The 12,464-nt window shown below is 38.2% G+C and overlaps 1 protein-coding gene across 1 annotated transcript; it reads left to right on the forward strand.

Moving 5' to 3' along the window:
• Nucleotides 1-7,161: 7,161 nt before the first annotated feature.
• LOC139145070 (toll-like receptor 3) lies at nucleotides 7,162-12,192 on the forward strand. Its single transcript, XM_070716012.1, has 2 exons — nucleotides 7,162-11,939; nucleotides 12,128-12,192. The coding sequence occupies exon 1, from the start codon at nucleotides 7,739-7,741 to the stop codon at nucleotides 9,683-9,685; it is 1,947 nt and encodes a 648-aa protein (XP_070572113.1). The 5' UTR covers nucleotides 7,162-7,738; the 3' UTR covers nucleotides 9,686-11,939; nucleotides 12,128-12,192.
• The last annotated feature ends 272 nt before the right edge of the window (nucleotides 12,193-12,464 follow it).

Consider the following 12,464-nt stretch of genomic DNA (forward strand, 5'->3'; position numbering starts at 1 on the left):
AGTTCCAAAACGTTGCAACGATTACTTTCGCCAAATTTATGATAACTTGACAATGCCATACAAAAACCATTGCAACCATTCAAAAATACTGTAAGTCATATCAACACTGGGAGTTTTACCTAGAGCGTCAACAGGACGCAAACAAGTGAAAGCAGAAGGCCCAAGCCAACGCAACTTCTCTTGAAATGGAATGCCGACGTTATTTAAACAACATTAGTTTGTTTTCCTCCTTGCCCGTCAGCCCAAATGTATACCTATAGTGGCACAGGCTCCCAGTTACGCGGTACATTGTTGAAAATATGGTTCACAATCATTCCGGTCATTGTTCAACACAGAGGGCGATCACTGCTGAGCTACACGGTCTACAGAGAACAAGGCGAAAGCGAACGCACACCGAAAACTATTGAACGCCATAACTGTCAGACATGCGTATTAAACATTTTCTTTTCCATTTTCAGAACATAATACGCATTTTCAGAACATGCTGGGATTAACTCTCACGTCATTGGGCTTTGAGATGGTCATTTTGGGCATTTACAATAACACAATTGGCATTCAATTGATCATGTTGGGCATTTGCATATAGCTTTGTACGCATTCAGTTAATTATATGCGGCATTTTCATAAATGCTATAGCCAATTAGCTGATTGTTAAATGCATTTAGCTTGTTATTTTAGACATTTCAATCACTGATATAGCCGGCCATGTGCATAAGATTGTTAGCATTTTTGTTATTGTTATGTCCATTTGGCCGATTTTTAAGGCATTTATTTGGTCATATCAAGAATTTTTTGACAACTTAATAGGCAGATAATTAATTATTTACCAATTTATAAAATGTTGGAAGCATGTACATAATGATTTTAAGAATAAGCAATAATTTTAGATGGGTATTTTTAATAACGTAAAAGTAATTTATCTGATTGTTTTAAGCATTTTAGATAACTTTTGTTGACATTGAGCATACCGTCTTTTACATTTTAATTCAAGCTAGGCATTGCACGTATATTACTTATATCATAGGCATTAAACTCAACATTACGAGGACTTTGCATTGATATTTAGGGCAATATAGCTAACGTTTTAGGGAATTTAGTTGGCATTGTAGATATTCGCGATATAATTATAGACTTTTTTAATAATCTTGGGAGATTTGCAATAAATGTCAATGGCAGTAGTGTGTAATGCTATTCATTGACATTTAAGGTAGCTACATACCTTTTAGATACTTTCAGATTTTTATTTTTTTCTCAATTGAACACGTCCCAAACCCCAATAAAGTATACATTTTCTGAAAGCCCTGATATAGAGCTATCCGACCAAGCACAGTACACGGTCATTATTTGCATAAGAGTCACGTGACAAGCGTTTTGCTGAACCTTCCAAAAACCGGTTTTTCCCGCCTTATGCAAACACACTGCAAGATTTCCGGTTGGAATTTCTTCATTGACAAGCCTTGACAATATCCTTCAAAATCGTGTCTGGGATTTTCTTTATATGCCTTTGTTTTTTTAATGCGCTCTTAAAGGTGTTAGATGAAGGTGATTTTAAAGGAATTTTAATTATCACGCTATATAATTTGAATGGAGCCTCCGGGAAAAAATCGCAAAGTACGGGCTCTTTTTTCCAACACACTCGACGTTCTGAATAGCTTGACGAAACATCAGTTTGAAGAAGTCAAGGAAGCCCTGAAGAATATGAAATCGACTTCTTTGAAATATCTCGACCTGAGAGACATTTCACCGACTGAAATTTCATCCTTCGCCTTTGAGGGCGTACCTCGTCTGATAAACTTGTGCTTGCAAACAACGAATTTTCAAGAATTCACCGAGACAGCTTAAAAACCTTATAGTAATGTCCACGAATTGGACTTTAAAAAACTACGCAATACAAATATCGGATGACATCGTTCTCGGCTCTTCCTTCGACAAGAATCTTAAAGCCCTGAAACAATGCCCGTCTCCTCATGGAGGTAATCCGTCGCCTATTTAGATATCTATCCTAAAAATGCAGGATGTACGAACCCTCACGACACTCGATATTGCTAATAATAAACAACACCTACGGATTACGGATGCCACTGGACCTAAAACGGAACTTGACTTTGCTGATTTTGCAAGGCATCCTTAGTCGGAAAAGATAACTGTACAATCTAGTAATATTAACATCAAATATGAAGCGCACAAAAGTCAAACTTCAACGTTTGAAGACATTCATTCTCAGCTAAAATCAAGTGACAACCTTTCATACTGAAATATTTGAAAGTGCAACAACCTGAGAAACCTTTTAATTCGCCCGTAACCTACTTGACTGCTCCTGTAGCTTCACTGGACAACATGGACAAGGACTGGCAAGAAAGTAGCAAAAACTAATCTAGATACCATGATCTGCAATATATTTTCTGAAAAAAACAGGATGAGTACCTATACAGTTTGGACTTTTGTCAGAAATGTAACAATACCGTTATTATTGCAGTGTATCTGACATGTATCAACAATCGTTACGGTTAGTAGTTTTGTGCAGCAGCATTCTTGTCGATATTATCAGTTGGCAGTAAACGATGGCAGTGGTGATGAACCTACCTTTGTCGTGTACAATGATAATGACCGAGACTTTGTCATGGACCAATTACGTCAGTGATAATGGTGATCCACTAAATTTTAGGCTCTATTTGCACCAACGTGACTTTCTTCCAGGCGCCGACATTTTTGGGAGATTAATATTCTTGATAGCGTAGAGAAGAGTAACTTTCATATGCGTAAAACAAATATTCCTGGTTATAATCAAAGTGAAGTCACGCTACCGCAACTTATTACATATGCGCAGCTATTACATACTAAACGCGATCGGAACTAATTTGGGGTAATTGGATAGTAAACTAATTCCAAACTAATTCCGGTTTAAGCTGCAAATGTAAGCTTATCGTTCTGCTTTTCTCTTGTTTTATGAGTAATTTTAAATATTGCAACATTCAGCTATAGGGCACCCAACACTTTTGAGAAATTTGAAAATAAAATATAAAGATCCAATTCTCCCAAATTAGTTCAAAACGTGTTACTAATATGTAACAGGTTTGACCTGAGAGCGAGCGCAGCGTGAGGTATTGAAGTTGAGGTTATTATTATTCCCATGGCATGTCAATCACAATGTTTGTTTCATATTGTTGCCAAAGTGCTGCAGAGGGAGAAGGGCTGCCAAATATTTTCAAAAATAACCTCAGTATTTAAACTTAAAACTGCCCAGCAATCAAGTTGACCAACAAAAATAGATTTATAATGGGCAAATTACATGGTTAAATCCGGTTAGAATATTATAAGAGAGGCCAGGAACAGAGGAATACTAAAGAAATATTAGAACCGTTGGTGGCGCTGATTTTGAATTCTCGCATGAGTTAGCAGTCTGCATTGCATCAACTGTAAGTCTGGTGAGAGTCGGCTTGTTTCAAAATGACGGCGCAGCTTAATTACACGGAACCCGGCTTTTAAAAGTTCCATTCCATTCAATTCAATTCAATTCTTTTATTTAAAGTTTTTTTTTAAAATTTAGCCAGAGACTTATATCACCGACTGTAAAAGCAAAATAAATACATTTACAGAAAAATAATTAATCTCAACACGATGTTCATTTACACAAAGAACCCGTCCAAGATCGCGCCATAGATTTGAAAACAAGTAAATCACTACAATTTTTCATATGTTGGGGTAGTGAGTTTCAAAGCCCTGCTCTATAATTTGATAAAGACTGTACTCCTATCTTGTTGTTCTTGAGTTTGTCCTGCATAATTTTGATTTGTTTCTTAAATTATACTTTGGGTTTAAATAAGTCCCAGTTATGAAACAAAATACAATTTGTTAACAGTTTTAAAAACTTCTTACTGTTTTTGGAACAGAGCTTCCCTTGTCAGAAAAACCATATTAGGGTAGGAATTATGGTAGATGATATCTGTTATTTTACGAGATCGGTGACAATGTAGTCAAAATGGCCGCCTCCATGTAAAGACCGGAAGTGCGCTCTTTTCAAACTAGTACAGTAGTAGGTATATAGAGATTCCATTCCATTCCAAATGTACATACGTTATCTAAAGTCCTCGCTTCGCTAGCGGCTTTCAGCCACTCTCGCTGCGTTCGGTATTATTCTGGCTATGCAAATTAGTGTTCAATATGCAATGCGTATTTATCAGTCTCTTTACATTTTTTATACTGGACAGGACACAGAGATAGAATCGTTGTAGGACACTTTTAAAATATTGTTTATAGGCTTGCTTTGACATTTACCAAATGCCTGTCGCATGGCAGGATTTTGTGTGAACTTCCTGAATGGTATTTGTGGTAAAAAATGATGCAATGCCTGAAACAAGCGAAATTTTTTTCTGCATTCCTCTGAACGCTCCGCTTTTTGTGGCTACACCTAACATGATGATTTAGTTTTTCATAGTTTTATCAACAAGAAACGTGTCTTTTGGGCTCGTTCACGCTGGTTTGCCGTATCTGGCACTCGTTTTCCACTAGTGCACAACTGTACTCAGATTGATGTCACTTCTTTAATTCATTAACCATATAAGACTTTACCCATACAAAGGCGAGCTAAAATTCTCTGGATGGTGTAGAGTTTAGAAATCTGACAGCTTCATTGGTTGGCAGCTGAGGCATTCATTCTGTACAGCGGCTCCATGTTGTCTTGTTTTCCTGATGTGAAACTCTAATAATACATAAATCTTTCCCTCGGATGCAACACATATTAAGCATTACATCATACGTTTTGTTTAATTTATAAGAGCGTGGTTAACTAGTCCACAACACGAATGAAGCAGAAGTTCTTTCATAGTTATTACATGAGCGAAGTACTGTGGTATTAGTGGATTTGCTGTACGAGCTAATCGTGACGCAAATACTCCTTACGAGAAACCAGTGGGATGGCTGTTTAATTGTATCACTGTTTCGTATATAACCTTTCAAAACGTTACAGAAAGCTGAAGTGAAACTCTGAACTGACGAGCCATTCAGTTTGTTTTCTGTATGGAGTGTCTGCGTCAACATTAGCCTGGTCAAATGTTTGTGTTCACGTACCACAGAATTTTGCCCACGTATTACCGAATTTTATCGAGTGATACTCGTGTTGACTCATATAATAGTGTACCTTCACATGTCAAGAAACAATTGTATCAAATTTTATCCGTAGTGGGTCCCTATCTGACAGCCAGGTTGTAAAAAAGACTCCTTGCTGACACCAACAAAGGTTTGAAGAACAAAAGAGTGCTCAAATTTAAAAATGGGACCTGTGGCCATTAATTTAAGCAATAAAAGTAATGTCCAAAACTTGCTTTCCGAAAGATAAGGAGGTGCTTAAAGAAGTTACAGCAAAAGTAGAGACAAATATAGAAAGACTGATACTTCAACCCTTTTTCGTAGGTTGTACTCAACTTTTCGATTCCCTTTCATATGAAAATTATTTGTTGACATTATCCATATCCAAGTGCTCACCAGTTGTAACTGGCAATGAACTTACTACTTTGAATGTGATCAAATGTTCGCCATGTCAAAGCTCCATCAACTTGAAAGGCAAAAAGTCGTAATGTAGTTTGAAAAGGGGCACTTTCATAGTGAATATCGTCATATGGCAAATCTTTTTAAAAAATATTGGTAATAGACTTTGTAGAAGTTCCTATCATAGAAATGTCATAAAAAAACTTTATGTTGTGATATCGGCTGGAAAAATGGCGAAAATCAGGACTAAACGTAAGTATTGCCTTAAGTGCGCTACGCTTGTGCAAAACTATGGCTTTGGCGGTCCTTATATTTGCTTTATTCAGAGATTTTATTTTGAGTGAATTTTTGGTTATATCAACCTTTAAAATGATGCAAAACGAACAGAGTGAAAACAGAGTAACAAGTCAAATGGACTCGTTTCGCTACTAGCGGTTGACAATTTGATTTGCTTAAACATTTGGGTAGATTTTTGATCCGTTCGTTGGGATGATTTTGTAAGGAATCGGGCCGACCTTCCATCTCTCTCTCTCTCTCTCTCTCTCTCTCTCTCTCTCTCTCTCTCTCTCTCTCTCTCTCTCTCTCTCTCTCTCTCTCTCTTCATGAAGAAATAATATTGAAGTTATTAACGATCAAAGCGCAGAAACAGTGGACTTTAGGGCATTGGTGATTAAAGGCATCATATTTAGTTGGATGACATTCTGAACATGGCACTCATGGGACTGGGGAGGGGTATAAAATGTCAAAGCTTTCCCTCTAACTTTCAAACGTGTCGAGGAATATTATAAATTGTGATATCGATGTAGAAATCAGGTTTGCAGCGGATTGGGTTGTGATAAATTGGAGAAAAAGCGATAAAAAGACTAAATAGAGAGCATCAGGCGGTGAGGTATATTATGAGAGACTACTTTGAACACAGTCCTTCACCCATTGAGGGATTCTGCTTTGAAGGACCAATGACTTATTAAGTTCTCAGGAAATAGGATAGATCGGTCGGAAACTTTATTTTCCGCGTGACTCATCTAATTCGGCAAAATCATGTGTGAATTTCGAAAATGAGAAACAAAAAGTTCAGGGTCGAAGGGTTTTAAACACAAAACACACATGTTTTATTTGGCCTAACGAAAATTTATTGTCTTTATATCTTCCTCTTGGAATATATTGAAAAAAGTGGTATCAACGATACCATATATTGCATTGTTTACAATATGCTACTTTATTGTTGGCAATTATATAATTATAGCTCTGTCAATACCAGAGAATTTCGTGGTGTCATACCCTCAGATTATTACTGATTGATAATGTATTCGATTGTCCAGTATTGTAGCGCCATATATTTTCTGTATCTACCAATTGACTGGCACCGTCAAAACTATAACATCAAAGCAATAATGTACCCCCTCCCTGCCCGTAGTGGATTCCAGCAAACTTTGCACGGCATCACGTACTCGGCTTCGCCTCGATGCCGTGCAAAGTTTGCTTTCGTCCTTTATGGGTCGTAAAGGGTTAGGGAGCATACCGGTGTAAGATCAATCCTAATCACGCTCCTTCCATCAAGTGATCAATGGTTGAGAGAATGGTGCACGTGATGATGTGTAAATACAAAACGGATATGATACAATAAAAGTGAAACCTGACAGTGCATAAACTCCGGGATGTTTCGGTACGAACTAAGGTAATGAATTAACTAACAGTGCTCATGTACAGTTACTGCAGTGTGCATTGTTATCCCTAGACCTACCAGAGAGCAATATGACTCACTTACGTTTACTTAAGGTATATGCAGCTCTACTTCATCTTACAGTGCGTCTTCAAATATCAGTATCAGGTCCAACGACTGAAATACCTCTGTCATGCAAGGTACATCACACCACCCATGTATCCTGCATCTTGCTTTCAAAGGTCCCAGAGACATGGCCATCTTGGATTACCTGCTTGGACCTCAGCAACAATAAAATATCATCGCTTGAACCAAGGGGCTTTGCCAAACTAGGGCAACCTCCGGGAACTGCGTCTAGATCGTAACTCCATCGACACTCTGGAATCTCAATCTTTTGACGGGTTGGATCAGTTGGTAACGCTTTTGCTGAACTACAGCGGAATATGGACTGTACAGGGTAAGCCTTTCTCAGCTCTACACAACTTACAAACACTTGACCTAAGTCATAATGGACTTGAGGTCATCCAAGATCATTTTTTCTTCGGTCTTTCAAAGTTAGTATCCCTGAATTTGGACTACAATAAAATTCACTCAATGTTCGAAACATCCTTTAGTGGTCTGCCAAATTTGTCGGTGTTAAACCTCCAACACAACGAAATATCAACTCTTCCGAATGGAATTTTTGATGATCTGTTGCGCCTGCGTGTTTTGAATCTGGGAAATAACCATCTAACTTGTATGGACATCACACATCTCAACGAACTGGTTGATGTACAAACCATCATTGTTGACGGCCTCAACTTCTCAAATTGCAACGAGGCAAACTTTGTTCACATACCTACAGTAGAGATTTTATCAATTAGTGGGAGTGAAATTAGTGATCACTCACTGAAGAAACTCCGACTGCCAAACAACCACCTAAGACATGTCGATCTCTCAGAAAACATGATAGAATCTGCAGAATCTGGTATATTGTTGAACATGACACATGTTGTCAGTCTGAATCTGAGTCGCAACCCACTCTTTCCGGAGCCATTAGAGAGATTACTGCAAGGCTTGAAAAACTCTAGCATATATGTGCTAAAGCTGCAGAGATTAGGCACTCGAGAAGAAAGATTCTCTGAACTTCGACCAACAACTTTCAGACCGTTAAACAGAACAAAACTGGAAGAATTATATTTCTCAAGAAATAACATAACAACGCTTTCTGCCAACTCATTTGTTGGTCTGCATCGTTTAAAATTCCTCGATCTCTATGACAACAAAGTGGGGATACTTTCCCCGGACACATTTTACGGTCTGACTGATTTGACAACACTTAAGTTGGGCAACAACCATCTATCTGATATTGAACAAGTCAAGGAAGCCCTGAAGCACCTGGAATCTTTGCAATATCTTGACCTTGGATACAATAAACTGACTGAGATTTCATCCTTCGCCTTTGTGGGTGTTCCAAATCTGGTGAAACTTGTGCTCGAGAACAACGAAATCTCAAACATTCACCGAGACAGCTTCGGAGGCCTAAGTAACGTCCATGAATTGGACTTGACGAAAAACGACATACAAGACATACCAAATGATACGTTCTCGGCTCTTGCTTCGTTAAGAATTTTAAAGCTTCGACACAATGCCCTGCTCTCCTTGAAGGAAACTCATCGCCCATTTAGATACTTGAAAAACCTGACTGACTTAAGCATCACTTACAGCGAACCAGCAGCCGTAAATCTGCATGATGTACGAACCATTACGACACTTGAAATCGGTAACGATTACCACCTACCGTGGAAAACACACGAGGTCGACGCGAGCATTGCAAATTTTACCAGACTCGAGATTTTGGATATCCAGCGAGGTAGACTCATCGCCCTTCCACAAATGATTCCACTGAGGATCCTACGGATTGCGGATGTGACTGGAGCTGAAACTGAACTTGACTTCGCTGACTTTACAAAGCATCCTTTGTTGGAAGAGATAACTGTAAAATCTAGTAACATTAACATCACATATGGAGCTCCGACAATAGTCAAGCTTCCACGTTTGAAGACATTGATTCTGAACCAACTTCAAATGACAACTTTTGACACTAAAATACTTGAAACCGCCCCGAATTTGGAAACCTTAGTATTCAGAGTCCGTTCACTGGACTGTTCCTGTACCATTGCTGACTTTGTCGACTGGATGATAACTGATAGAAAGGTCAGAATAGATTATCTGCAAGACATGGTCTGTGAAACACCCTTGAAAAGGCAGGGTTATTTCCTGTTCAATGTAGATTTCGGCAATGAATGTCACACAGCCATTATTATTGCAATATCTCTGACATGTGTGACTATCGTAATAGTTCTGAGCACCATTCTACTTGTGCGCTTTCGATGGCATCTACGGCATGCAATATTTTTAATAAAACTGAAATGTGGAGGTTACCAGTTGGCAGTAAACGATGACAGTGACGATGAACCTGATAATAAATACGATGCCTTTGTCGTGTACAATGAACATGACCGAGACTGGGTCATGGGTCAATTACGCCCACAATCTTGAAGATGGTGATCCACCAGATTTTAGGCTCTGTTTGCACGAACGTGACTTTGTACCAGGTAACGACATTTTTGAGAACATTCTGGATAGCATAGAGAAGAGCCACAAAACCCTTCTCATACTCTCATCACACTTTGCCGAAAGTGAATGGTGTTATTTTGAAATGAGAATGGCACAGAACCACTTGTTTGACGGCAAGCGAGATGTCATCGTCATGATTCTTCTTAAAGAAATCCCTGATGATAAAATGCCTCGTGTTCTGCGTAACATCCTGTTGACCAAACGATACCTGAAATGGCCAAATAACAGGGTGGGAAGGCGAATTTTCTGGCAGAAGCTTCGACTTGAATTGAAGTCCGAAAACAGAGTGAACAGAGTGGCTAACATTTAACTATTTCGACCACATGACGACACATTTGTTTTGTTCATGCATACATTGGCAAAAACTGTGATATGAAACGTTATTACATGTAAGATAAACATAAACATTTATGTTAAAATCATACGCCATTAAACATGAAAGTCGTACTGTTACCTAAGCATATGTTAATGACTTGTATCGTTTCTATGCAAATTAGTATTCTTGCGCATTGATCAGACATTACATTTTTGTCTACAATATCATTTTTTTTCAGGACATTAAACATAGATAGAGTAGTCATAGGATAATTTGAAAAGACTGAAGATACTTTATATTTTGACTCGTACCAAATGGGTGTTGAACAATTTGCAATGATGTGAGTTTACTCTCGCAGAAACATTTATACCACTTGAAGTTATTGTGGTAGAAGATAACACAATGCCTGTAACAGGCGAAAGGTTCTGCCGAATGATGTGTTCTGTATCTACATGTATAATCAACGGCTTATTGTAACATTTTACAGATACACGAAAACCATTGTGTTTGAAGTTTTAGACTTGTTCAAGCTAGAGTTTTGTCAAATCTTGCACTCATTTCTTTTCGACATCACTTTCTTGTTAGTTATGAACAACCTCGAGACAGAAATGTTAGTTGTTATTACGTGTATTTTTGGTCGACATCCCGTCGTATTCCAGTGATGTGTCCGCATTTTGACTTGTTGCTTCGCAACTCTTTAAGTATGGGACACATCACTCGAATACAACGCGATGTCGACCACACTTCGCGTAATAACCCCTTTAACATACTCGCACACTTTATTTATGCCTGCTTTCCTAGCGACGTTCTGAAGTTCGACAGAAATGGACCTTGCTTGTCCCCTCGCTGTACTCATAGAAAAATGGACAGTGGGATGCTAAGGAGTGATTGCAACTGTATCACTTGTTGCTATTATTCCGTCGTTTCACCATTGCACGAGAGGGGTTGTGGCACTTTTTCAGAGGGAACAATATAAATGTATTTTAACATGTTAAAATACTCGTTATATTAATACTTTCTAAACATTAGGACAATGGCAATACAAGCATAGCATGTATGATAAAGAAAGCTAGCAACTCAATTATTTTGCAGCTTATCGTGTCGGCCACCTGACCTTATTTTTTGCTGTGATGGGAAACTCTGATAGTTTATAAATCTGTCTGCTCTAGAGCAATATATTATCAAATATTAGATTAGCAGATGATATACGCCTACAGGGCTGTGATAAGGTTGTCAAATAGTTCACAACAGGTATGAAGCGAAAGAGCGTCTTTAAGTCAGTCGTGAATGGTATGTAGGCGGAAAACTGTTGGAAAAGTATTGTTTGGCCGTAGCTAATTGTGACGCAAACGTTCTTCAGGATAGGAGCTGAATGGCTGTTCATTTGTTAGTTCACGACATTAACCTTTCAGAAAGCAACGGAAAGTTGAAATGAAACTCTAATCTGAAGTGCAGTCACACGCAGCTTGTTTTCAGTATGGACCGATTGCGTCATTATTACGTATACAGTGTGATTTACTCACTATTAGTCACTGAAAAAAATGTTAATAAATTAGAATGTGACATGTGAAACCTCGTCATGTAAAGCTCTATCAGCTACAACGTTTGGTGTACTTTCAGTTATGTTTTATTCTGTTGATAATGTCTAATTCCTTGTACTACACCCCGATCATGTACTGTATCGAAATTTCTAGATTTCAACTTGTCAAAGCAGCTGGTATTTGTAATGTTATGTTATTGTCACGTTGACGGCCGAATTTTATTCTAGACTAGAATTCATTTATCAAGAATGAAGAAGCGTGTTGTTCATAATCCATGTGTTTGCAAAGCTAAGTTTTTGTACATAACCGTATTTTAAAGGTATACTGTCACCTGTTCCAATTTTGCCACACTTGCCATGGAAAGAGAAAATCTAACCAATCACAGATTTTAAGCGGGTGGCCGCTTTTTAAAATCAGCGCCCTCACGTGGACGTTTTGAATACCAAGGAACGCCCCTTTGACCATATATGGGCATATGTAGATTACAGGTGACTGTATACCTTCAAGGGAGTAGAAGAAGAAATGTGCTTGTTTTCTTTAATGAATGTAATGAAATATAAAAGTTACTGCTTCCGTCGAGTTGTACATTCAATGGCACGTTGTTTCTGCAGACGACAACGACACAGAGAACAACTGGCAACCATAGAGAAACACCACGAATAAACAGATAAGTTATACTTAAATTAGCACAGAAGAAGGGGTGGAACTTCATGCATCATCAAAATCTGAACATTGGCATTCATCGAATAGATGGAGTGGTGTGTTATGTGTTAAAAGTTTCACTAAACGTTTTCGTAGATAACGTTTGAGATTCTTAGACTTAGTCTATTGGAAAGCTGCCAGT

The sequence above is a fragment of the Ptychodera flava genome, chromosome 12 (assembly GCF_041260155.1).
Source record: "Ptychodera flava strain L36383 chromosome 12, AS_Pfla_20210202, whole genome shotgun sequence".
In the NCBI taxonomy this organism is placed as follows: domain Eukaryota; kingdom Metazoa; phylum Hemichordata; class Enteropneusta; family Ptychoderidae; genus Ptychodera; species Ptychodera flava.

Coding starts and splice junctions, on each gene's coding strand:
- LOC139145070 (XM_070716012.1), top strand. CDS start 7,739: ATGTTCGAAACATCCTTTAGTGGTCTGCCAAATTTGTCGGTGTTAAAC.